The following is a 26917-nucleotide window of genomic DNA, read 5'->3' as shown; positions in this document are numbered from 1 at the left end:
GGCGCCATTGGTGCCCAGATTGCCAATGCTGCTGTCCTTGCTTGCACACTGGAGGTGGGCGCTTGGGGAGAAGACGCACCAACTCCTTGGTGGACTCTCTTGCACGATGGGAGCGCTGTAGCATGTCATCCACTGCAGGACCAAAGGTGTGCCCGGGGGTGACTGGAGCGTCTAGTAGCGCAGTCTTATCTCCATCAGACACACAGGCCTGAGAGAGCCACAACTGCCAGCGTGCAGCTACCAGTGCCGCCTGCTTTCTGCCTACTGCCTGCCCACTGAGCTTGGAATGCAGTAGGAGAGTTGTGGATATTTAGCGGAGCTCATCCAGTTGTTGGATGGAGGGACCTAGGTCGGTAAAGGACCTGACCAGGTTTGCCTGGTATGCCACAAGGACGCTGTTGTAGTTACCCATTCAGTGGTGGCCTACATAAACCAACAACGAGGTCTATGGTCAGCCAGTCTTCACCGTGTGGCCCACAGGCTTCTGCTATAGGCACATGAACACATCCTCTCTATCAAGGCAGTTCACCTACTCTCCAGAGGGGTTTCCGAGCGCTTCAGAGTGGAGACTTTACTCAAAGATAGTGGCTCTCATCTGGAAGAAATTCAGGGAGGTGAAGATAGACCTTTTCGCCTCCCAGGAAACAGCCCACTGCCCTCAGTACTTCTCCATGAAGCACGAGGACTCCCTGGGCATAGATGTTCTAGCCCACCAGTGGCCGGACCATCTTCTGTACAGGTTCTCACTGTTTGCACTGCTCCCGCTGTGTCTAGAGAAGACCAGACTAAACAGGGCCCGGGTCCTTCTAAAGCCCCATTCTGGCCCAAATTAATCTGGTTCTCTTCACTGATACAGCTCCTGAGCAGCTAGCCGGAACGGCGGAGAGCAGAACATTTTTTGTCTGCTACGGGGCAGGCAGTTTCAAAACAACGGCTATCTAAGTGGTCACGACACAGCCAACCTGCATCCTCCAGAGAAGATCACTGGCCATTCCACCAGGGGCAAGGTGACTTCATGGGCCTTGCTCCAGGGTGCATCTGTCAGAGACATTTGCAACGCGGCGGAGTGGGCCTCCCCCACACCTTCACCAGGTTCTACCGGCTAAACGTTGTGGACCCGCAAAACCCTGTTTTTGACGTGAGAGTGTTGAGGACGGCCTCCCAGTCCACCACTACAGCACAGTCATGAGGTGAGTTACTGCCATACTGCACATCATGTTGGGGTAATTATTTACCTCTGGGCTCTTTGAGTCCTACGTCTGTCCTCTGCGAAAGTGATGATATTCTGACCCATTTGTAATGGTTAATATTTCCCATTTGAAATGGAACGTTAGGTTATTATCATAACCCTGGTTCCCTGAAATAGAAATATTAACCATTACATTCAAGGTCGCTGCGGCTTAGTCGCAATGACATATACAAAAAAAAGGCATCTTTTGTCCTGTGACTCGGCTTCTTATGGGCTCGGGGGCGGGCCCTCAGCAGCATCACAGGCTCTGACGAGCAGCCTTGGTATAGTTGTCAGGTTCGGGTGCTCTTAAAGAGATATCACCCAATTTTAATGGTTAATATTTCTATTTCAGGGAACCAGGATTATGATAATAACCTAACATTTCATTCAGTGGCTGACATTTCGTCTGAGCTGAAGTATGAAAAGTAAAGTCTTTATGATGTTGTAGGATATACCAACTTGGACTCCCTATAGAAATAAGTGTGTCAGTCAGTTCCATTGTTGTATAATTCTCAATAACTGACCATAAAATTTAGCCCGTCTTCATCACACTCATTAATCACACCAATAAGTGTTAAATGTATATTTTTTTTTAAAGTTTATTATTTAGTAAGAGAGCATGTGTTTGTTCATATGTAAGTACATTATTATTAGTATAACTTAATCATCACCCTTATCAGATTTAAATGAAGTAGGCGAGCTGGTGGAGAGCTGTGTGGACAGAGTCCATCACTGGATGAGTATTCAACGGAAGTTGTAATGTTAAATGAAAGCTAAAGAATGTATTAGGTCAATGTAAACCAAGTTTTACATCAGAATTTAACAATAGCTCCCTTTTGTTTAGCGGTATTGACATTAAACGTTCTGGAGATCCATTCCCAATTGTTTTACAGTATATACATACACACAGATAGATAGATAAATAGTTCTGATGCTTCTTTCACGTACCAAGTAAATAAAACAGGTCTGCCACTGTCGATTACAAAGCAGTAATTAAACCCCACAGTGTCAGCACTTTAGCCAGCATAGTATTTAAAACATCTCTTTAGTTACCTGTACCAGGGGTGTCCTGTTACAGAGGGTTTGAAGTCGAAACGCTGCTCAGGCATCCAGGTTTTACACACAGGCAGTTGCAGTGTGGGTGGCTGCCTCTACGGTACTAGCAATAGTAGCCCTAATGTGCAATGACATATATAAACATGTACATCAAAAGTCAAAACAAAACACAGTTCAGAAACAGCTAAGAAATAAAAGGTGGCCAAGCTTGGGCCGTGCGCTACTCCCACTACATAGGGAGGTCCCGTACCAGGAATCTTCTTCCTAACGTAAACTAAATAAACTGTTGTGGGATTAAAATCCCTTAAATGAATCCATGTACTACAGTTGAAGCAATTATCCTGGTTAAACACACAGTGATAATCGTGGTTGGTCCATCCGGTTCACTCTCCCTGGCTATCCACACAGGCATGAATCTTCACCCTGGTACCCTGGTACACTGGAATAGGAACAAACAAAGCACAAAGAAACTGGCTTTTCAGCCTATTTTTAAAGGCAAGTGACCAGGGTTAATTGATAATCAATTCTTCAATTGACACCTGGCCCCTTGCTGCACATTGGGTTTCAATCAGTTGGCAGGGAGGTCTAACCTCCCAGCCCTGCCATCCAGCACACACTTTGCTTTTACAAAATGTAACACATTTTATTTACAATCAAGCAAAACTAACTTTTATTTAGAAACCCAACCAAAAGTCCACTATTTACAGGGGCAGGCCTCAGCCATGCCACATTACCCCATTACAGTATAGCATGTTAGTGTGTTTGGTGAGGCTAATAAGTAAGCTCTGAAAAGTTCAGATTGCCAGTGTAAATTTAATTACTGTAAAGTGTACAGTCTGTGCAAGTGTGATGGGGAGATAGTAATTTCTGCTGCTATAAGCAATGTGCTGTTTTTTCATATTGTATTTTTGACATGCAGCAGAGGAGAAAATGTACTTTAGACAACATGTTCAATGCAATGCAAAGCTGAGCTCCACATCTTGAATGCCACAAGTATTTCTGATCTCAAAATAATTTCTGGATAAAAGCAAAACAGTAATACTAAGAAATCGTGTCTACCCCTTTTACTCAGCTTCAGGTTTCAGTCAACCATTAATAATCCCAGCATTGAATACCACACGCTCTAATATTATGAAAAAGTCCATTGCATTCTACTGGCTTGATGAGGAACAAAAAAGAGCATTTAGAACATTTGTTTCCCGCATACTTTAAGACAAAAAAGGTAATCTGTTTCACATCTACTTTTTGGATATTTTGTTGATTGCTCAGCAGATCCATCAGAAAGACAGGAATTAATTCCTCAGAGTCCACCTCAACCAGCTTGCCTTTTCCTTGGTAATTCTGAAAGAAGCAACGGAGCAACTTACTGTATGTTCTGTATGTGAAGACAATTGGTTAAGAAAATGGCATTCCTGTCTGTTGTGATTTAATTTAGTCCTGAAGGAAAAACAGCAGGGTGTGTGAAGGAAACCATGCATTTAAGATGAGAGCTGCATGCTGTGATCTGTTTTGAGGCTCTGTGCTGGTGTGTGTCAGCTCCATTATATATCTGCCTTTTCCCCACAGAGTACGCTTCCTGCTGGGAGGTCGCCACGGGGAATTCAAGTTCCTGCCTCCTCCTGGTTACGCTCCCTGCTTCGAAGCCCTGCTGCCCAGAGAGAAGATGAGAGTGGAACCCAGCAGGGTATACAAACAAGACCACAACGGCACCCGGGACCTGCTGGGGCCGACCGTCACCCTCACACTAGCTGCCTTCACACCCACGCCTGTGGACACAAGTCAGGTACAAATCCCTGGAAACATGCACACTAGCTGCAGTAAACTAAACTGTATCATTGCATAACTTTGCCAACTTCAAAAAGAAGCACAATACAGGGATCAGTGAAAAACTGTATAATTACATTCTGCATTTCTGAAACTGTGCTCTCTATTCAGAAGCAATGCAGAATATGATTAAACTGCCTAAACGGAGAGAGATCAGTCACTGAATTTATTTCAGTTAGTAGTAATTGGTAAATCTGAAGCATGCACACCTAGTCAAAACTTGTATTGTGTTATGAATGATGCCAGTCTGGAGAGTGAAGAGAGTGCAACCCTTATCAGTTCTTATTAATAAGATATACATCTTTAAGAAGAGACCTCATAATCCTGTACTTTCCATACTCAATGAGCATATTAGTTTAAAAGAGAGAGAAGAAAGAGAGAGAGACTATGTAACCTACACATTTCAAGGTTATTCTTCTTGTATGAGTTTGAAAAACATTTGCAATACTGGCTCTAATGTAGCACAACCAGATAGAATATGCTTTGAATATATCCATTCACTTTATTAATAACACAATTTGCCACCATTCACTTTTGCCAATAAAACAATTTGCACAAAGTGTTCATGAATCAATTGAGACAGAGCAATACGTATTAGACCAAGCAATAAGCAACACATTGAGTCGAGAAATGTTAAAAACAAAGCAATTCAGGTTAATGTCAACACTTTGCAACAATTAAGGAGCAAATAGCTTTAAATTTTTTTTTTTTTTTTTTTTACTGTCCTCTGACACATTTATGATGTTTGCTGTGTATCTGCGTACCATTTCTCAATAAAGAGTTTTGTTGTTATTTTTGTATATCTTGAGTACTGTGCTTCAATTGTATCTGTTCTGAAACTGCCAGCTCCGATGAGTGATGTTTGAGACGAGTGGTTGAGACGGAAAGGCTACCAGTAAACAGTTGAGTTGTGATAGTAACATACATATTCGTTCTTTGGTTTTCCTGTGTTTGTTTCACGAATAAACTCACCCCTCAAAAGTAAGCTCGTGTTTGTGTGCCTATTTGCACATAAATCAACCTGGAATGATACTGTAGGTCTCAAATGCCACTTACTAAAAATAAGGTTAGGTTGGAACTGGCAATTTTTCAGGCTGTAAAAAAATATCAACAAAATACACACTGTACATGAGAAAAGGCACTCAACACTACTTACAGTTAATGCAAAAATCCTTTTTTTTTATTAATGTACTTTCTGTTTTATATTTGTGGCCTCTTTTCAAATAAAATACAGTCTTCTAGTGTGGGATATACTGGTGTGTCTACCCAAAGGAGATAAGCGTTAGCAGTCTTTGATGAACAGATGTTACCCTCTTTGACGTGCACTGTCCCAATACAGGTTGAATGGTAGTATACTTGCCAGATATTAAATCTAGTGATTTGTCATACCTATATCAAACCAAATCAAACCCTTTGTTCGATGGGATTCCACAAACAGTAGCATTTTATGCTCTACCTGCTACTTTATATGTATGTGCAAATTGGATACTGTATTATTGTGCAATATCTCCTATTTGTTTGTTTAATCCCCTGGAGTGCAGATTGTTTTGCCACCTCAATTGGATCGAATTCGTGAAAAACTGGCAGAGAACATCCATGAACTCTGGGTAATGAACAAGATTGAGCTTGGTTGGACCTATGGATCAGTAAGTAGTAGAGAGGGGGTGGGGAGGGGTCAGAATGCTGTATGTCAAATAGTCATGATTATCATTTCATAATATATAACTGGTGTGAAAACTGAATTCTAATGCCATCAAACTGATCATATATTTGTGAATTTGCTGTTATTTCATCTTAAAAATAACTGGTTAATTATTGTTACTGTTTTTTGCAATTGTGTACATTGGGCTCAAAATTTGAGTGATTGGTTCCATCTAATTGAATTTTAGGAGTGTTATTTTTCATTACAAGATCTAAATCTTTTTTTTAAAGAAACCTAACATCTTAATTATTGTTTTTTTTATTTTTTTTAACGTAAGAAAATGATGTACGGAAATGTATTTAAGCATGAAAGTAAATACTAAGGCTGAATTGCATAAGAATATTTTCCCATTTTCGGAAACCAAATTCACATGTATAATCTAATTTACTCAAAACACGACCAAAATGAATGAAGCTGTGTTAGAGGATAAAAAAAAACAACCTTTTGTTAGTAGGCCTACTTGTTATTTAATTCACACAAAACAAATTAATCCGTTTATAGGACCAAAGGTGCATTGTAGACTGTAAAAGGTGTAAATCGAATCAGAAATGCTAATTACCAGTACATATTTCAGGTATAGCCTATAAAAGCTTAATTTCTCAGTACATCCATACGAAGGCAATCACGGCCAGCAGTTGTGTGTAAAACTGGAGGATGGCCGAAAGGATTCCACAGCAATTCTGCAGCGGAATACACTTGTAAACAGATTTAATGCTGCCTTCCCTGAGAGACGTCCGGTAGGTACAGCAGCAAATTAAAAAAAAATCTGTGGAAGTGGCTGCAAGTACAGACTCTGGAAAGTCGTACTGGAATTATTATTTATTATTATTATTATTATTATTATTATTATTATTATTATTATTATTTATACAATAGGCCTATGTTAAGTTAAATAAGTTGAATAAGGATGAAACTGGTTTTGTTGCAAATGTTTCGACTGATTCTGAATCGATTTACACCTTTTACAGTCTACAGTACACCTTTGGTCCCATAAACGAGTGCATTTGTTTTGTGTGTGAATTAAATAATGAGTACCAGTAAAAGTTGTGTTTAATAGAAAAAAAGGGCTTGTAACCAGGAGGTCCCCGGTTCAAATCCCACCTCAGCCACTGACTCATTGTGTGACCCTGAGCAAGTCACTTAACCTCCTTGTGCTCTGTCTTTCGGGTGAGACGTAATTGTAAGTGACTCTGCAGCTGATGCATAGTTCACACGCCCTAGTCTCTGTAAGTCGCCTTGGATAAAGGCGTCTGCTAAATAAACAAATAATAATAATAATAATATCCTCTAATGCAGCTTTGTTCATTTTGGCGGTGTTTTAGGAAAATTAAATTATACATGAGAATTTGGTTTAAGAAAATGGGAAAATATTCTTATGCAATTCAGCTTTAGTATTTATTTTCATGCGTAATTACATTTCCGTACATAATTTTCTTAAGTTAAAAAAATGTAATTAAAAAACACTAATTATTAAGATGTTAGGTTTCTTTAAAAAAAATAAATAAAAAAATTTGATCTTGTAATGAAAAATAAGACTCTTAAAATATAATTAGCTGGAACCAATGACTCAGATTTTGAGTACGCAGCTGGGGATGATCCTGAGATAGTACTGAATTACGTAGTGGTGCAATCGGCACCGTAATTTCGTATTCGATTATCGTATAGACATTTATCAGATGCATTGACGTTTTATTTTTCAAAATAATTACGTTTTTTTTAACAGACCAATAACTAAAAACACCATTGTGCACAATAGTTAAACAAAAAGGCACCACTTGTATTGAAATTAGAGCACTTCTGATTTATAAAAAAATAAATACAAAGGATTTGAGTTTTTAACAACTGAAAAGAATATGCGTGCGCCCGCATCAGATGTCCCTTTAACATTGTAATAATAATAATAAAAATACTTTATTTTAACAGAAGTAATTTCTATCTGAACTATGGTTGTTCATTACTGTTAACATTTTATGTCCAAAAGCAAAGCAAAACATTTGAATTAATCTTACAAATCCTGATTATTTTAACTACTGTACTAAATTCAGCTTCTTGTTATATAATATTGCCATATAATCCAAACACAACATGTTTTGAAACAAAAGAAGGTAAATCGGTAGATTTAATAGATTTTTTTAAAAAAAAGAAAAAAACATATTGCCTTAATTTTTAAATCAAGAAAACGTGAATACAATAGGCCTGCTTCTGATTTGGCTTGTCCTAAAGTGTGTATCCTAGCAACGCGTTAATCTACCGTACTAGTACTAAAAGAAGCGCACTCACACGCTCATGGTTTAAATGCTAGCAACAGGAGACTTCAAACTGGGTTCTAATTTGATGCATCGATTCACCAATATGTAATCGAAGCTCGGTGCTGGTTTTACTCCCCCATGCGGGAACTGGCCTGACAATCCCAGAGGAAGATTTATTCCTAAGAGAGGTAACTAATCTGTGGCTACTGCAGCCACATTAGAAATTAGAAATTAAACACTTGGGACTGGAAAGATGAAGACACATCACTGATGCTGAGCAGTGGATTTAAATGTAGAATGAGCCGAAATTACTTTCCTGTGTTTCACAGGACTCTACTGCACATAACATCTCTTTTTTTTATCATCATCAGGGAAGGACAACATGTTACATTTATACATATTCATAGCCTTAAAATGGTGTGGGATTCTGAATCCCCCATTTACTTTAGGAAATTTATGTCAGAGCTTGGGAGCTTAAGGACTGAAGTATTATAGGAAGTATTACATTAAAACAATGTTTTATATGAATAACTTAATAATGCATATAGAAAGTAGCATACTGTCTAAATGTAGGCTACATTTTATGGTTTGCACTTGTTTTTTTTCTTTCTTTTCTTAATTACAAAATGACCAGTAATGTGAATCATTTTACCTATGTATCTAGGTGCCTAGATACTGAAGACAAGACACTTTTTTAGATATTTAAAATATGATTGTTTTGGTACTTAGACTTTGCAAATCAAACATATAATTGTGCTTACATTGTATTGGCACTGTCAGCAGATAAAGCTGCAATTCGATAAGGGGAGAATTTTGAAAACAAGCCAGCTCAATAACAATTCACTATTTGCACGTACACTTCAGGAATACAGAATTTCTGAAAAACTATTATACACTTTAGGAACTGTATTACATAGCCGCACGTTCATGCCTTTCTGCTAATTAACATAACATCACATAATCAATGGGATTAAAGCACAGATGGACTAAGACTGATACAGTATGTTTGTATAGTAGTATTAAAACCTGTAATTCATTCTCACTGTCTGTCTGTAGGTCAGAGATGACAACAAAAGACAACACCCATGTCTGGTGGAGTTCTGCAAGCTGCCGGAGCAAGAGCGGAATTACAACTTACAGATGTCTCTCGAGACGCTCAAGTGAGTTTCCAGATCTTCTTATTCCTTTGTAAACTCCTTTTTTAGATTGGAAGTTCTTATTTACAGTAGAGGGGCATGTGGCAGTGCTAATCAGTTTTCACACATTTTGACAGGACTAACAGTATTATTACTGGCTCTTCTTTTTCTGCTCGATATTTTGGTTCTTTGCCTGTGTTTTATATTTCTGTGTATTATAGAAGTTAAAGCTTTCTGGTATGAAAGCACTTCCTCTGGGAGCTCAATTTACCTCCAATAGTCAGGTCACGTGACACTTTTTTTTCTCAGGGTTATACATGGAAAACATATATGTGAAGAACCAAGACATGGTCAACATTTATGTTTGTAAAACAGTGCTAACAGACAACCAAGACCATGATTTGTGATTTTTAATAACCGTGTTTCAAACGATAATAAGCAATACTAAAAAACAACCCCATCTCAAAAACGAAATCCCCCTTCTCCGCTGTAAGCCTTAACACTAAGGAAAGCAAATCAGTCAGCCTGGAGCAAATCTTGTGATACCTAGGTACTTAGCTGACTTTAAACAGCAAATGCAAGTTTCATGCCTTCAGTTCATGCCAATCAAGAAAACTGCATTTAGTTCTAACAAATTAGCCATTGCTTAAAAAAACTACATCTCCCGGCAAATTTGTGCGTAAAATAAAAATCATAATGTTAATAACTTTTTGATACTTTGAAATGATTTTACCTTTTTGGACCAAATGCATTGATGCTACGGATTGCATGACTACTGCCATTACCTAAGGTAAACAAGATTACATAAGGTGGGAAATTCACTAAAAGCCTATTTGTCATCATTTTAAAAAGATTTAGTCTGCAGCCAGTCTAGCAGTTGACGTCTGGCTGTTGGCATCACTGTGTACCAGAAGCAGAATTAATCTGTGAGTACTTCACAAGGGGCCAGCCTGTTGATAACATTAGAATCCTACAAGCCACTGGCTGAACAGTTCAGAGATTTGAGTCCAGGGGTTCAGATTTATTTGAAAAATAATTAGAATTGTACTTATCAATTATAGCAATCTCGGACCTACTGGTTTGAAAATTACAGGCTTTCTTATTTGTTTTTTTGGAGTTTACAAGACATGTCGCCAGTTCAAAAATACAAAGGAGAGCACCCTCTGCAGAACTCTGTGAAGGCTTATGTTTGATGCCTCACAGATCTCTTGAGTGTATGGGAGAGCATTAGATGTAGCTTGGGAGTATTTCAAAACACATTGCTTATTTGTGTGGACATTTCTCCTAGATAGGAATCACACTTTGTGCAGCCAAAATAGCAGCTAGTAGCACACACATAAACTGGGTAGCACAAGTATATTGATGTTCATAACCTGCAAATATGAAGTTTCAGTAAAAGCATTTGTTTGGGTTCTAAGATTGTATCTGAGAGTTCAGCACAATTCTGTGAAACCATATTTGTGGCCTGCTGTATAGAATGGACAAAGTCATATATTGGGGTTGTGTATCCAGGAATTGTGGTTGGGGATAGATTTGCTTTCAATAAAAACATAAAACTAAAAAGTTTATAGTTTTGATAGAAGACATGGCGATTGATTTTGATGAAGATTTTTGATCTGGAATTCTGTTAAGACTGTCCACTGAAATACTTTTTTGTTTTATTTCTAAAATCATATGGCTTCAGTTTTTGCTCTAGATATGATGTCATTATGTGGTGATCTATTTAAATATTACTTCCTGTGATCAAAGAAAGAACTGATTCTTAATGTAGTATCACAACCCAAATCTTTTTATGCCTGCAACATATTGGCTACCTATCTGACTAACATATCTAGCTAATTTGTCTCACATGGGTGTTGTAAATGTTATGCTAGGCAAAGCTGGTTTCATGCTAGCAAACTCTGGTATTAAAGCCTCGCTGCTTTTGCAAGAACATGTGCACAAAACCTAAGCTGATAGTTCAAACCTTAAGGAAGAGCTTTACCAGTTTTAATTAATTCCTTCATTTCAAGCATAAGCTTGTTGGAGCCAGACAATCTATAAATGCAAAAAAAAGACAGACGTGCCCTGGATTTCAGAATTACATATTGGCAAAATCTTTTTATTTGAGCCTGCCGCGTTTTAATGAACCTTGCAATTGGTTGCAGCATGGAAGTGTTAACTCCAGTGTTTTATTTATTTATTTATTTATTTATTTATTTATTTATTTATGTATGTATTTATTTTTAATATAGATTAAGTATTTTGGTCTGAAATAATCAAATATGACTAGAGAGTGAAACCTTACAACGTGTAGTGCCCTTTATGTTTTTAGAAATATGTTTTACATACACTATTTAAGAAGGTCAAAGTCCATATTGGCAAACAACACCATAGTGTAACTAGCTTCCTGAGCCATAACAGAGATTGAAGATATCATATATAACCATATATAACCTCCATGGCAAGACGTTGCAAGATGATCAAGTGATGGATTTAATCAACCTATACCAATACCCTTAGATAGAGAATTTTACATCACTCAGGAATCCCCATGGGTTGCATTATCCAACTATCCTTGGTTTTCCCAGGATTAGTGGTTGATGCAATCCAGGAGGATTCCCTGGTACTGTAAAATTCTCAAAAAAATTCAGTTCTGACTTATCCCGGCAGGGTATAGGTTGACCACATCAACACCTAAGTGTTACTAAAACGTATTTGGGAAGGTAAACAGCCTAATGCCAAACAAGCTGGTCAGCAAGACTAATGTGGAAGACTACAGTAAGCAGTCACTAAGGGTTTGTTTTGTAGTGTAACCATGATTGTGGGACATTGGAGCTTTACAACTAACTAGAGAGCCGTGCAAATATAAGATATTAAAAAGTGAAAAATAAAGAGTTATTTAATCATTTCACCAGCAAAGGGAAATAAAGGTTGTCTAATTTGCTTGTCCCTAGCTTACATATTTATTTATTAATTTATTAATTGAATCCTTTTTTTCTTCTTTAAAGGACGCTTCTTGCTTTAGGCTGCCATGTAGGAATTGCTGATGAGCATGCAGAGGAAAAAGTGAAGAACCTCAAGCTCCCCACTAAGTAAGTCAAAGTCTTTGTTTTCTCATTAGCTGCTGCTTTGGGATAACTTTAAAACCAGAGTTCTCTTGGTTGGAATGGTGCAAGTTCTGGAAGTGAAATGCACCTGACCGATTGTGAATTGAGAACAGCTTTCATCAGCTCTCATCCAGTGGTAGCTACAAAGATCCTCATGCTAGTCAATGGAAATAAGAGTCATTGCTTTTTTAAGAAACAGACATGACTGTGTACAAGATTCAGATTTAGGAAACAAAGCAGACAAACCAGAAATAGGTTGAGGCTGAGTAGAACCTAATCGTAATTATTTGACAGAATATGGTGATGCTTTAGTTGGTAAGCTTATGGAATGCAGTGATGGAAATGTCCAGTGTGACTATTGACGCTTCTCCCTATGGCTTGCACCACACAGTTCTGTCAATTTTCTTTTCTTTTTATGATTTCAAGGCGAATAAACCTGGCTTGTTTTGTGCTGATGTCATGTACATGCCTTCTTCAGATACTATTTCCGTCAGCACAGCGATTGCCCAAACGTTCGCAAAGTACCAGCTAACTTGGGAAAATGTGGACTCGACAGATTCTGTTTCATCATACATTCCAGGGACATTAAACTTAATCAGAAACCAGAACTGCTACGCATCATATTCCACATGTAAAGTGTGTATACTGAGATTATTTCTACCGATTTTTACCAATGTTTCAGTTAAACACATTTTTACCAGTTTTATCCCCATTTTAATATATGTAAATAAACTCAGAAAAATTCCTGGAGAATTTTTTTTATAAAAAATATAAAAACCGAAAATGTGGAACACTAGAGAGAGTTTAAATGGAAATAGGTCCTAGTACGGTGTTGCACATAGTATACATTCCTCTCAATGAACCTCTATCCTGACCTGCATTTAGTAGCTGTATCAGTTACTTTCCTGGGAAAATGTTGATTTTGTACTTCAATGGTTATCCACAGACAGCTGTGACGCAACCTGAATTCTGAACTAGGACTTCAGAGGTGAAATAGCATTACATTCATTTGTTTTTCATTCAGTCCCTTTGTTGTACAATTTGAATGTTGATGCTTTAACATGTGTTGTAAAAGATGTAAATAAAATCACAGAAGGACACAAACTCACTTCATTGACTTACTGATTTGGATGTGACTAACACAGGTTCATCTCTATTGAAAAAGCATTAACAGACAGCAGTACCATTTTAGATAAGGATCTGTCAGGTCACGTCAACAAACTGGCACAAGGAGCGAGTGATTCAGATGCTCTCTTATTAAGTCCAGGATTTATAGGAATGAAAGGTTAGGAAATTTAAAATTCTATATATTTGTTTTGTTGGTCGCCATTTTGGATCATACTTTCCTGTACCTTTGTATGCGGTTTGAAAATGGCAGACACAAAATAATTCTGCCTTTTAACTTGCATAGTCTTCCCCTTAAAGTTTCTTTAAACCTTGATCATGATTACCTTTCCAGGGTGTATCCAGGAATTTCTGATGTTGAGGCAAAGCACACAAGAAGGTGGTCCCTCAAACAACTCAAATGGAGAAAAGGAAATTTAAACTGATCTTGAGAACTTTGCAGGGGGGACTCTAGCAATGTGATCCTAATGTTTGTTTTTTTGCACAGCTACGAGCTATCAGGAGGGTACAAGCCAGCCCCCATGGACCTGAGCCACCTAAAGCTGACTTCAACCCAGGAAGCCATGGTGGATAAGCTGGCTGAGAATGCCCACAATGTCTGGGCTCGGGACCGCATTCGACAAGGCTGGACTTATGGTATCCAGCAGGTAGGTGTGCTGGCCCCCAGGGTGAGGATGCACTATATGTGATATAGACAGGCGCTGAAGGGGTGGGGGTGAGGTGGGTGAGGGGGATGAGGGGGGTTGGAGAGTGGTGATCTGGCAGAATGAAACCAATTAATTTTTTTTATCAATTTTAATTCGATAACTGCAGGGTAAGTATAAGTGCTCAGTGGTTTACCACCCCAGTGCTGCAGTTGAAGTGACTCTGGATTAAATCTGAGCATGCCAAGAATTTCTCAGCCTTTTCTTGACTGCCTTCTTAGAAAAGCAAGACGTGTTTCATCAGTTCATAGTGATTCTGTTGTCAATAAACACCTTTATTGATTTATCTGTTAAGACAAGTAGATATTGCTGAAGTACTGTATGAATAAATCAATCTGTCAAAACAGACAGGATTGTTTTGGTGTCCCCTCTCAAACTTCTATAAGAATATAAGAAAGTTTACAAACGAAAGGAGGCCAATCAGCCCATCTTGCTTGTTTGGTTGTTAGTAGCTTATTGATCCCAGGATCTCATCAAGCAGCTTCTTGAAGGATCCCAGGGTGTCAGCTTCAACAACATTACTGGGGAGTTGGTTCCAGATTTCCACAATTCTCTGTGTAAAAAAGTGCCTCCTATTTTCTGGTCTGAATGCCCCTTTATCTAATCTCCATTTGTGACCCATGATCCTTATTTCTTTTTTCAGGTGGAAAAAGTACCCTGGGTCGACATTGTCAATACCTTTTAGAATTTTGAATGCTTGAATCAGATCACCGCGTAGTCTTCTTTGTTCAAGACTGAATAGATTCAACTCTTTTAGTCTGTCTGCATATGACATGCCTTTTAAACCCGGAATAATTCTGGTCGCTCTTCTTTGCACTTTCTAGAGCAGCAATATCCTTTTTATAGCGAGGTGACCAGGACCGAACACAATATTCTAGATGAGGTCTTACTAATGCATTGTAAAGTTTTAACATTACTTCCCTTGATTTAAATTCAACACTTTTCACTATATATCCGAGCATCTTGTTGGCCTTTTTTATAGCTTCCCCACATTGTCTAGATGAAGACGTTTCTGAGTCAACATAAACGCCTTGGTCTTTTTCATAGATTCCCTTTTCAATTTCAGTATCTCCCATATGGTGTTTATAATGTACATTTTTATTGCCTGTGTGCAGTACCTTACACTTTTCTCTATTAAATGTCATTTGCCATGTGTCTGCCCAGTTCTGAATGCTGTCTAGATCATTTGGAATGACCTTTGCTGCTGCAACAGTGTTTGCCACTCCTATTTTTGTGTCGTCTACAAATTTAACAAGTTTGCTTACTATACCAGAATCTAAGTCATTAATGTAGATTAGGAATAGCAGAGGACCTAATAATGATCCCTGTGGTACTTCACTGGTTACCTCGCTCCATTTTGAGGTTTCTCCTCTAATCAGTACTTTCTGTTTTCTACATGTTAACCACTACGTAATCCATGTGCATGCATTTCCTTGAATCCCTACTGCGTTCAGTTTGAGAATTAATCTTTTATGCAGGACTTTGTCAAAAGCTTTCTGGAAATCTAAATAAACCATGTCATATGCTTTGCAATTATCCATTGTCAAATTTGCATCCTCAAAAAAATCAAGCAGGTTAGTTAGACACGATCTCTCTTTCCTAAAACCAAGCTGATTGTCTCCCAGGATACTGTTACCATATAGGTAATTTTCCATTTTGGATCTTATTATAGTTTCCATAAGTTTACATATAATAGAAGTCAGGCTTATTGGTCTGTAGTTACATGGTTCAGTTTTGTTTCCCTTTTTGTGGATTGGTATTACGTTTGCAATTCTCCAGTCTGTCGGTACAACCCCTTTGTCAAGAGACTGTTGCATGATCTTGGTTAGCGGTTTGTAAATAAATTCTTTAATTTCTTTGAGTACTATTGGGTGGATCTCATCCGGCCCAGGGGATTTGTTTATTTTAAGAGCTCCTAGTCCCTTTAACACTTCTGTCTCTGTTATGCTAAATTTATTTAAAACTGGATAGGAACAAGTCAACATGTGGGGCATGTTGTCCATGTCCTCCTTTGTAAAAACCTGTGAAAAGTAATCATTTAATATATTTGCTATTTTTTTCTCTTTGTCTATGATTTTGCCATTTGCATCTCTTAGACATTTTAACCACTCTTTGAATGTTCTCTTGCTGTTATAATATTGGAAACACTTTTTTGATAGCCCCCTTGGCAATGTTCATTTTTATCTCTCTTGGCCTTTCTAACTTCCTTTTTGACTTGCATTTCCAGTTCTAAGTACTCTTTCTGTGTATTTTGTTTTTTGTTCCTTTTGAACGCTCTGTGAAGTGCCTTTTTTTGCTGAATATTTTTTTTAATTGATCTATTAAACCAGTGTTTTTCAACCTTTTCCTCCTGACGACCCACCCTTAAATGTAAAAAAAATTGCGACCCACCTTTACTTGACTAATGATGAAATAAAGTACTTTACTTAGAAAACAGTCAAACTGAAGGGATGATTGTTAGTGAGATGACTGCGCCTGTTTCTTGGGCCGGTTGTACTGGGAGCCGATTCTGCTCCTGTGACGTATTGGGTTGTATTAAATAGATCATCGCTGATTACTAACCGGTGCGTATTAGGTGTTGACAAATTACGTTATCCTAGTTTTACTGATTTTACCGAACAGCTAGCTACAGACAGTGAGTTCCAAACTTTAAAGGTCTTCCTGTTTACAGGTAAGAACTCAAATTTATTAGGAATATATTGTGTTACTGTGTTGTAGGCATTATATTACGATAATGTCTGTTATGGTAATTGTTTATGTATTAAGTTTAAAAATGTTAAGAAAAACATGGCCTCAAGTTTTTGGAAAATTGATAAACTTTCAGTAAGAAATACAAATTGAGATGTGAGAGTATGTGAGATGTATTTAAACACCCAAAATAATTTTAAGTGAGAAATATATTGTGATTAATTTGGTGTAATAATTATGTAACGCGCGCTTGGTAAATTATTACATTTTTATTGATGTCTATATTTCTTTGCAGAAGGTAACATTGTGTGTGTGTGTATGTGTGTATGTGTGTATATATATATATATATATATATATATATATATATATATATTTAAAAAGCACAAAAAGCGCATTGTAATGACATTAGTATATAAGACTGTGCTACCGCGTGAGTTCAAAAATTTAAAATTTTCATGTTGACATAAAATACTGTATTGGATACATTAACCTAGATTTACATTTTTTAATTAATTCAAGTCTGTCCATCCGTTTGCCGTTTCTTCATAACATTACTGTGATCTGTATGCACATATGTCAGCCGGGGTCTTTAAACTATGTGCCACGAATGTTTGCTTCTTATTGGTTAGTTTCCCAAGTTACTGCGCGTGCAGCTCCAGGATCGGATCAAGATTACGGATCAGTGGAGCCAGAGCCATATCCAGATCCACTTAGTAAAACACCTTCGCATGATCCGACTCCAGTAATCCCGATTTTCAGTCCCGTTTTTTTTATCTCGTTAGTACAACCGGCCCTGTGATTAATCGGACAGCACATGATAGTAGTGTGCGTCAGTGCAACGGTGAGTCATTGCACAAGATCCTCCCCCCTTGCTCGAGGTTAGCAAACCAATGCAGGGTATATCTTATGCTATACTCTCTTCCTCTTGAATCATCGTCTGAGTATTCCTTTTTTTTTTTTTTTTTTTTTAATCCGACTGGTCAAACATTTTGGCGACCCACCTGGGCATGGCTTGCGACCCACTGGTGGGTCCTGACCCACAGGTTGAAAACCCCTGTATTAAACAATTTAACTGCTTATGTAGCCAAGTTTCTTTGTAAAATAGGTTTTAATGTCTACAGTGGTATACAGTCTTCTGGCTAGCTGAAGGATTCAGGACAGACCCTCTTCAATTTTAGATTTTAAAACGTAACTGTATAAGACATTTATGGTTAAATGCATTTTAGAGGCTGTATGCACTGGAGTCAATTACATTATGCACAGCCATTTTGAAATGTAACTTAATGGACTTGTAACAGACATAAAAATGATGTATCATTTCACAAAGCTATTCTTTGTGTACAGACCTGTTGTTTTCATGGAAATAAAAGGAGGACAATGAAAATCTTCGTTGCTTATATTTAGATTTAGGAAAACTGTAGTCCTTAAGTTCTTATAGTGGTATATTTAGCAATACAAAATAATATATGATGGCCAACGTTTCCACTGAAGTCTTTCAGTCATATACTTTTAATAGCTGTATTCCAATAGCTGTATTTTATACACAGATAAATATTAAATCTATTAGAAATAAAGTCGGATGAAAGCCTATCTTGTAATGCAGTTGGTGGAATTGCATTATGAAGCTCTTTGCGCATTGTACTCTGCTTTCTGTAGGATGTGAAGAACAGAAGAAACCCTCGTCTTGTCCCCTACGCGCTTCTGGATGAACGGACTAAGAAGTCCAACAAAGACAGTCTGAGAGAGGCGGTACGCACTGTCCTGGGGTACGGCTACAATCTGGAGGCTCCCGACCAAGACCATGGTATGACCTCTGCTGCATTTTTTTTTTTGAAGGGCACCAGTTTTATCCCCTGCTTGATTTCAAAGTAGGAGCACAGCTAGGGTGTCTTCGGCTGACCGCGCACCAGCGACCCGTGTAGTCTGGCCGGGTGCCTGCGGGCTTACCTGTAAGCTGCCCAGAGCCGCATTGTCCTCCGACGCTGTAGCTCTGAGGTGGCTGCATGGTGAGCCTGCAGTGTGTAAAATAAGTGGTCGGCTGACGGCACACGCTTCGGAGGACAGCGGTGTTCATCTTCGCCCCTCCTGAGTCAGCACAGTGGTGGTAGCTACTTAATTTTAGTGCTATAATACCTTGGTTTATTGTCTAATATGCTACAGAGTGTTACACATTATTGCTGCTCTAGCACAGTGGACATTTCTTGCTTTTCCCTGAGTTACATGTTGCACTTCTGGAGTCAGGCTGCCACATAAAACAAATGGTCAATTTGTAATTTTAATCACACAGAAGATCACTGAACCATTAATTATCTGATAACGACAACAGGGGCTAAGCAGAATAATACAACAATTCCCAACATTTTACCGATCAGAAAAAACTCAGTGAGCTTTGTAAGTGCTTCTTCTTGTACTTTAAGAGGTATTTCAGCTAGTATAAGCTATCAGACATGGAACAATAATGAGAACATGGAACAGTTGTAACAAGCAAATAGGTTTAGGTTCTGTAGCAAAGAAACTGGGCTTAGACTGACAAGATATGTGATGACATTTCTGAAAGAACTTGTATCCATCAAGGGAAGTACTTGAATTTGAAACTCATCGTGGAAAGAGGAAATTAACAAATGGTTTTCAGAACCCAAGTAAATGCTTTTTAACTTTACGTTTTCAAATCCATATGCCTCTCATACAATTGCAGCCTACAGAATCCCACGTCTATGAATCACTTTTTCGTCTTGGCATTGAGACTCAAAACAGGCTTAGTTTAATGAAATTGGAGCCTCATTAAAACAGTCATATGACTTCAAACCATAAAAAAAAAAAAAGACAGTGATAGACCGGCATGAAGAGCTATCTTGTCGGAAAAGTAAGTCTAATCAATCATTCACATCTGAAAGCAGATATTACTTAGAGTTACATTTTCAGCCTACAGCATTTACTGCCTCGGCAGCATTTCCTTTTGAATGACGAGATCAATTGCTAAGCATGCATTGAGGCTGCACGCTCTAATTTGTACTTCTCCACAGCATAGAATTAATATGTGAATTTCACCAGTGTGCTTTGGAATAACTATGAGGGAAGCATATGCACATTCCATACTGCATATGTTTTTTTTTTTGTTTTTTTTTTAATGGCAGGAAATACGTCTGAATGTCTTATAATATGTGGATTTCGTGGTTACTGCTCTGCTGCAATGTATCATTTTTGCTGGAATTGCATTTTTTAATGTGTAACTGTGATTTTTGCATTAACCCTCCATTTAATCTTCAGCTGCAAGATCTGACATCGGCTGCATTTCAGCAGAGAGGTTCCGCATTTTTCGTGCTGAGAAGACCTACGCTGTGAACTCTGGCAAATGGTACTTTGAGTTTGAAGCAGTCACTGCTGGGGAGATGCGTGTCGGCTGGGCAAGACCCGGATGCCTGCCAGATCAAGAGCTGGGCTCAGATGACCAGGCCTTTGTGTTTGATGGTTTCAAGGTAAGTAAAAAGGGCTGGAAGGCGATCAATACATTACCAGAGATTGGGGATGCTTCATTCATCAAATTATTTAATATCCAAACTCCATGCACAATCTGTTTATTTGTTTTTTTCTTTAACTGTGGCAAAAACAGAAAAAAATAAAATAAATTGTGAATCGGAATATGAAAATTGTTTGAAACTAGGGGCAAAAAATGTACATTGTTGATTCGGTGTGGACAATTCTCAAAGAACCATTGTGACATGACTCACCATGCCTGTAATTACTCTGGGCAACTTTCTATTTAGTTATCTGCATGATGGATTTTGCACCTGTCTGTAGGAGTTGTGTGGACACCTTTTAAAAGACATTTCTATAAAAGAAAACTGGTGATTTCCTTGTAATCTCTTGAGAGTCACCAAATAATTATAGTGCAGATCAGTCTCTGGTGCAGAGAAAGGTTACCTAAATAGTTGTTAAACATTGTTCACGGATGACACACTTTTAAGATAATTAAGTCTATATTGAGAGGGGAGATACTTTGCAGCCGTCCCTTTGTTTCAGGCTCAGCGGTGGAACCAGGGTAATGAGCACTTTGGTCGCTCCTGGCAGGCTGGAGATGTTGTCGGCTGTATGGTAGACTTGAACGAACACACCATGATGTTTACATTGAACGGTGAAGTCCTACTTGATGACTCAGGTTCAGAACTTGCTTTCAAGGACTTTGAAGTTCTGGAAGGTAAGTATTTTTTACTTATTTATTTTTTTGCGTAAATGGTTGTTTCTTTAATTGCTGGTAATTAATATATTGTAGCTGATCACAGTACTAGCCAAACATTTCCTTACTGCTTCTTTCAGTCATGTCACAGTGTCACTGTGAGACCCAAACTTTATTTATTTGCCACAAAACCATGTGAATCCCATTGTTAAAACAGTGTTTACTATCGAATGTATGTTTTTTTTTTTTGGTCTCATCTTTAGGCTATTTCTTTATCCAGTCGTGTTACTATACAGTGGTACTGGTAATTATTATTTGAAGCTGTCAATATAGTAAGACCTGAGCAGTGTAAGAGCCGTGAAGGAAGTTCACAGATCTGCCTGCTGCATCATACTTTGTCTGCATTATTTTAAATAAAAACAAATATATATATACTTTTTTATTTTCTTTACATGGATGCCATCTACTGTTTAGAGTGAAATACTGCATTGACTGGATTTATGATTAGACTAGTAAAAAGAAAGATAATACCAGTAATAATGAAAATTATTATTAAGAAGAAGAAAAAGAAGAAGATTTCAAGAAACTATTTTTATACTGTGTGCAGATACACTAACTTCCATTACAACTCTGCTATGGTCTTATTAATAATAAAAGTGTTGTATTGTTTTTCTTCTATAGGTTTTATTCCAGTAAGCAGTCTCGGAGTTTGTCAGGTGGGCAGGATGAATTTCGGGAAGGATGTCAGCACCCTGAAGTACTTCACAATCTGTGGATTACAAGAAGGCTACGAACCCTTTGCTGTCAATATGAACAGGGACATTACCATGTGGTTAAGCAAAAGGCTGCCTCAGTTCATCCCTGTCCCTTCAGACCACGAGCACATTGAGGTGAGGACACAGTTCAAGCATTAAAATGTGTTTGGGTGGGCAGACTGGGTAGGCAGACTGCTTGAAATTTGTGTCACCATTTAAGCATATTTCAAGATCCTAAAGTCCTGCTTGCTTTAGATCAGTGGTGCACAACTCAGTCCTGGAGGGCCGGTGTACCTGCAGGTTTTTATTCCAACTGCACCCTAAAGTACTTTATTTGACCTTATTAGACGCTTAATTGGTCCAATTAATTAATTTAGGGTATGGTTAGAACAAAAACCAAGGAGGGACACCGGCCTTCCATGACCTGAGTTGTGCACCACTGCTTTTAGAGGGTGTATTTTATGACCCATCTACTCAGAACCAGACTGGCTGAGAGCTGAGAAGTTTATACAGTAATTCATTACAGTGAACAGTTTTTGGTGCCCAACAAAGGTTGGTGTAATTTCAAGTGTCCCACAATGTTGTTTTTTTTTTTCTTTCTCAAACAGGTGACGAGAATAGATGGGACCACTGACAATTCACCATGTTTGAAGGTCACTCAGAGGTCATTTGGATCTCAAAACAGCCACACTGACATTTTTTTCTACCGTCTGAGCATGCCCGTGGAGTGTGCAGAGAGCTTCACTAGAACGGCAGGGGGCAATCTCAGCAGCAGCTTCTTCTCACCAAAAAAGAACCTCGAAGACTTTGATGCAGATTCTGACTTTGAGGTCCTCATGAAAACCGCCCACGGGCACTTGGGCTCCAACGGGCCAGAGAAAGAAAAGGAAAGTTTGAAGGACGAGTTCAACAATCATAAAGATTACACACAAGAGAAACCATCTCGACTGAAACAGAGGTTTGTGTTTCAGTGTGTTAATTCTCAGATACAAGGTTGCCCTACACACAGTACTGCTAAAAATGAATTGTAACACAAAAGACATTGACAAAGACAAATGTTTTGATAAGTTTCTTTTTAGTACTACAGTGTATTTTGCAGTTTGATTTAATGTTTAAAGTAGTGGATGATTTAACTCACACAGGGCTGGTATTTGGACGAAACTGTCAACTTTCATCTGATATTAAACATATACAACTAATGCTATGAAAACTAATGAACATTCATTGAGTACTGTAGTTTTTCAGCAAATGAGGATGAGGGGTTGTCTATGGCCATCCTCACAAGTGAAATAACAAAAGCACTCAATGAACTTTCATGTGTGGAAAACCTGAATATGAATTATTACTTTCCTGTGATCACACTCCATACTGTAATTGGGAACACTGCTATTTGCCAGTGCGATTCCAAAATCAGATAACAATAACAAAAGTTCAAGTACCGTAAAAATAATTTCATAGGTCGCACTGGCGTAAAAGTCGCTCCCCCCTTTTTGAGACTTCAAATTTAGGAAAACACAGTTTTTATGTTAGATCCTAAAAAAATAATCGGAATGCTGACAGTTAAGTTTGTGTGAGCCATAACCGTGGCTCTAGTAATCCCATTGTGGCTCTGGTACAGTAGTTAAATATTAGACACACCGGCGCATACGTTGCTCCCCCCTTTTATTTTAAGGGCCCTGCAAAACTGCCTAGAAAATCGACTTATACAACGTTTTTTTACGGTTATTCTTCCAGGAGCACATGTCACCCATATATACTGTGCCACACACATAGTGCAGTTACCAGCGTTTGTATGTTACAGGTTCATGTTGAAAAGAACAAAGCCAGACTACAGCACAAATCACTCTTCAGCACGTCTCTCTGAAGATGTACTGGCAGATGACAGGGATGACTATGAATATCTGATGCAGACGTCAACGGTAAGGGGCTGAGTGATTCAAATAATATTGCATGCAAAGCAGTTCAAAATTTTAGAACACTATTTACTATAATTTCAAGCAAATGTTTCCATTTAGAATTGATCCAGAAACTGAAGCATGTTATATGCTTTTATTTTACAATAGGGTGTCATTTCCCTTGGTTTTATTAGTGCGCTCTTTACTGTGTGTAAATGTATGTGTTTTAAGTATGTGCACGTTCTATATATATATATATATATATATATATATATATATATATATATATATACAGAATATAATTTATACAACCTCGAACGTTTCTCATTTGGCCTCTCTTTACCTCTTTCTGTTTCTTTCTCTTAGTACTATTACTCTGTGAGAATCTTCCCAGGTCAGGAGCCTACGAATGTCTGGGTTGGCTGGGTTACCTCTGATTTTCACCAGTACGACCAATCCTTTGAACTGGAGAAGATTCAGACAGTGACTGTCACGCTGGGGGATGAAAAGGGGAAGGTCCACGAATGGTTTGTTATATTTAGAACTGTTAATGTTGATTTTTTTTCACATGACTGTGTAATGGTAAAAGTAATTCAGACTTTCAGTAAACGATTTACATTCGTACAAAAGCATTGTTGCTACCTGTCATTAATGAACTTGAATGCTACCCTTAGAGGTTAAACTTTTCATTTGTTCTGTAGCTGCACCAGGCTTTTAGTCCACAGATATTCGAGTCCCCCTGTGCTTTGTTCATTTATTCTTATTACTTATTTCTTAGCAGAGAATTATTTATTTCTCATCCAGGGCGACTTGTTACAAGATATCACATTATTTTTACATACAATTACATTATTTTTTACACATTATTTTTACATACAATTACCCATTTATACAATTGGGTTTTTATTGGAGCAATCTAGGTAAAGTACCTTGCTCAAGGGTACAGCAGCAGTGTCCCCCACCTGGGATTGAACCCACTACCCTCCGGTCAAGAGTCCAGAGCCCTAACCACTACTCCACACTGCTGCCCTTTCCACTACACACTTGCTTTGCAACTGTATTAAATTGTTTCATGGAATGTCTATTTGGCAGTTGAGATCTGGTTATTACACCCCTTTGCTTGCTTTGTGGCGTCCATTGACTGCTTAATATACTTTTTAAATGCAGTATCAAACGCAGCAACTGCTACATGGTGTGGGCTGGAGAGAGCACCAGTCCAGGACAAGGCCGCAATAATAACGGGTTGGAAATAGGCTGCTTGGTGGATACTTCCGCTGGCTTACTGACGTTCACTGCCAATGGCAAAGAAATGAGTCCCTACTATCAGGTAACTAGGAATCTCTGTTGTTGTTCTTCTGTTCTGAAGAAAACAGACTCACACCAAACATTTTTATACTTGGTATATATGTGTGTACAGTGCCTTGCGAAAGTATTCGGCCCCCTTGAACTTTGCGACCTTTTGCCACATTTCAGGCTTCAAACATAAAGATATGAAACTGTAATTTTTTGTGAAGAATCAACAACAAGTGGGACACAATCATGAAGTGGAACGAAATTTATTGGATATTTCAAACTTTTTTAACAAATAAAAAACTGAAAAATTGGGCGTGCAAAATTATTCAGCCCCTTTACTTTCAGTGCAGCAAACTCTCTCCAGAAGTTCAGTGAGGATCTCTGAATGATCCAATGTTGACCTAAATGACTAATGATGATAAATAGAATCCACCTGTGTGTAATCAAGTCTCCGTATAAATGCACCTGCACTGTGATAGTCTCAGAGGTCCGTTTAAAGCGCAGAGAGCAACAAGGAACACACCAGGCAGGTCCGAGATACTGTTGTGGAGAAGTTTAAAGCCGGATTTGGATACAAAAAGATTTCCCAAGCTTTAAACATCCCAAGGAGCACTGTGCAAGCGATAATATTGAAATGGAAGGAGTATCAGACCACTGCAAATCTACCAAGACCTGGCCGTCCCTCTAAACTTTCAGCTCATACAAGGAGAAGACTGATCAGAGATGCAGCCAAGAGGCCCATGATCACTCTGGATGAACTGCAGAGATCTACAGCTGAGGTGGGAGACTCTGTCCATAGGACAACAATCAGTCGTATACTGCACAAATCTGGCCTTTATGGAAGAGTGGCAAGAAGAAAGCCATTTCTTAAAGATATCCATAAAAAGTGTCGTTTACAGTTTGCCACAAGCCACCTGGGAGACACACCAAACATGTGGAAGAAGGTGCTCTGGTCAGATGAAACCAAAATCGAACTTTTTGGCAACAATGCAAAACGTTATGTTTGGCGTAAAAGCAACACAGCTCATCACCCTGAACACACCATCCCCACTGTCAAACATGGTGGTGGCAGCATCATGGTTTGGGCCTGCTTTTCTTCAGCAGGGACAGGGAAGATGGTTAAAATTGATGGGAAGATGGATGGAGCCAAATACAGGACCATTCTGGAAGAAAACCTGATGGAGTCTGCAAAAGACCTGAGACTGGGACGGAGATTTGTCTTCCAACAAGACAATGATCCAAAACATAAAGCAAAATCTACAATGGAATGGTTCACAAATAAACATATCCAGGTGTTAGAATGGCCAAGTCAAAGTCCAGACCTGAATCCAATCGAGAATCTGTGGAAAGAACTGAAAACTGCTGTTCACAAATGCTCTCCATCCAACCTCACTGAGCTCGAGCTGTTTTGCAAGGAGGAATGGGCAAAAATTTCAGTCTCTCGATGTGCAAAACTGATAGAGACATACCCCAAGCGACTTACAGCTGTAATCGCAGCAAAAGGTGGCGCTACAAAGTATTAACTTAAGGGGGCTGAATAATTTTGCACGCCCAATTTTTCAGTTTTTTATTTGTTAAAAAAGTTTGAAATATCCAATAAATTTCGTTCCACTTCATGATTGTGTCCCACTTGTTGTTGATTCTTCACAAAAAATTACAGTTTCATATCTTTATGTTTGAAGCCTGAAATGTGGCAAAAGGTCGCAAAGTTCAAGGGGGCCGAATACTTTCGCAAGGCACTGTATATATATCTATCTATCTATCTATATATATATATATATATATATATATTAGTTTGCATTTCTTTTTTTCAAAAAATTTAATTAAAAACTACAACAAGCCTGAATGCTTTTACATATGTAGTTCTGCTTTCAACCAACCAACTTTTAAATTCATGTCCCATTAATTTATTGATATATTTTTTAAAGCCCTTAAAAATGTTAATGAAGTGCCTCCTTTCCACTTCATGTGTGCCTGTCTTGAAGGTGACCCCCC

The 26917-nt window shown here is 38.3% G+C and overlaps 1 protein-coding gene across 1 annotated transcript in view; it reads left to right on the top strand.

Annotated features, from left to right (window-relative positions):
* The window catches only part of LOC117403391 (ryanodine receptor 2), a 276853-nt gene that overhangs the window by 157506 nt on the left and 92430 nt on the right, over positions 1-26917 (top strand). Inside the window, exons 20-32 of the mRNA XM_059023822.1 lie at positions 3854-4070; positions 5653-5757; positions 9119-9222; positions 12189-12272; positions 13900-14059; positions 18462-18609; positions 20073-20281; positions 20826-21000; positions 21661-21869; positions 22343-22692; positions 23536-23653; positions 23996-24156; positions 24797-24956. Of these exons, the coding sequence (XP_058879805.1) occupies positions 3854-4070; positions 5653-5757; positions 9119-9222; positions 12189-12272; positions 13900-14059; positions 18462-18609; positions 20073-20281; positions 20826-21000; positions 21661-21869; positions 22343-22692; positions 23536-23653; positions 23996-24156; positions 24797-24956 (2200 nt within the window). The remainder of the gene's footprint in view (positions 1-3853; positions 4071-5652; positions 5758-9118; positions 9223-12188; positions 12273-13899; positions 14060-18461; positions 18610-20072; positions 20282-20825; positions 21001-21660; positions 21870-22342; positions 22693-23535; positions 23654-23995; positions 24157-24796; positions 24957-26917) is intronic.

This window comes from Acipenser ruthenus, chromosome 5, assembly GCF_902713425.1.
Source record: "Acipenser ruthenus chromosome 5, fAciRut3.2 maternal haplotype, whole genome shotgun sequence".
Lineage (NCBI taxonomy): Eukaryota > Metazoa > Chordata > Actinopteri > Acipenseriformes > Acipenseridae > Acipenser > Acipenser ruthenus.
Note: the sequence above shows the minus strand (reverse complement) of the source record. Positions and strands in the feature narration are given on the sequence as shown.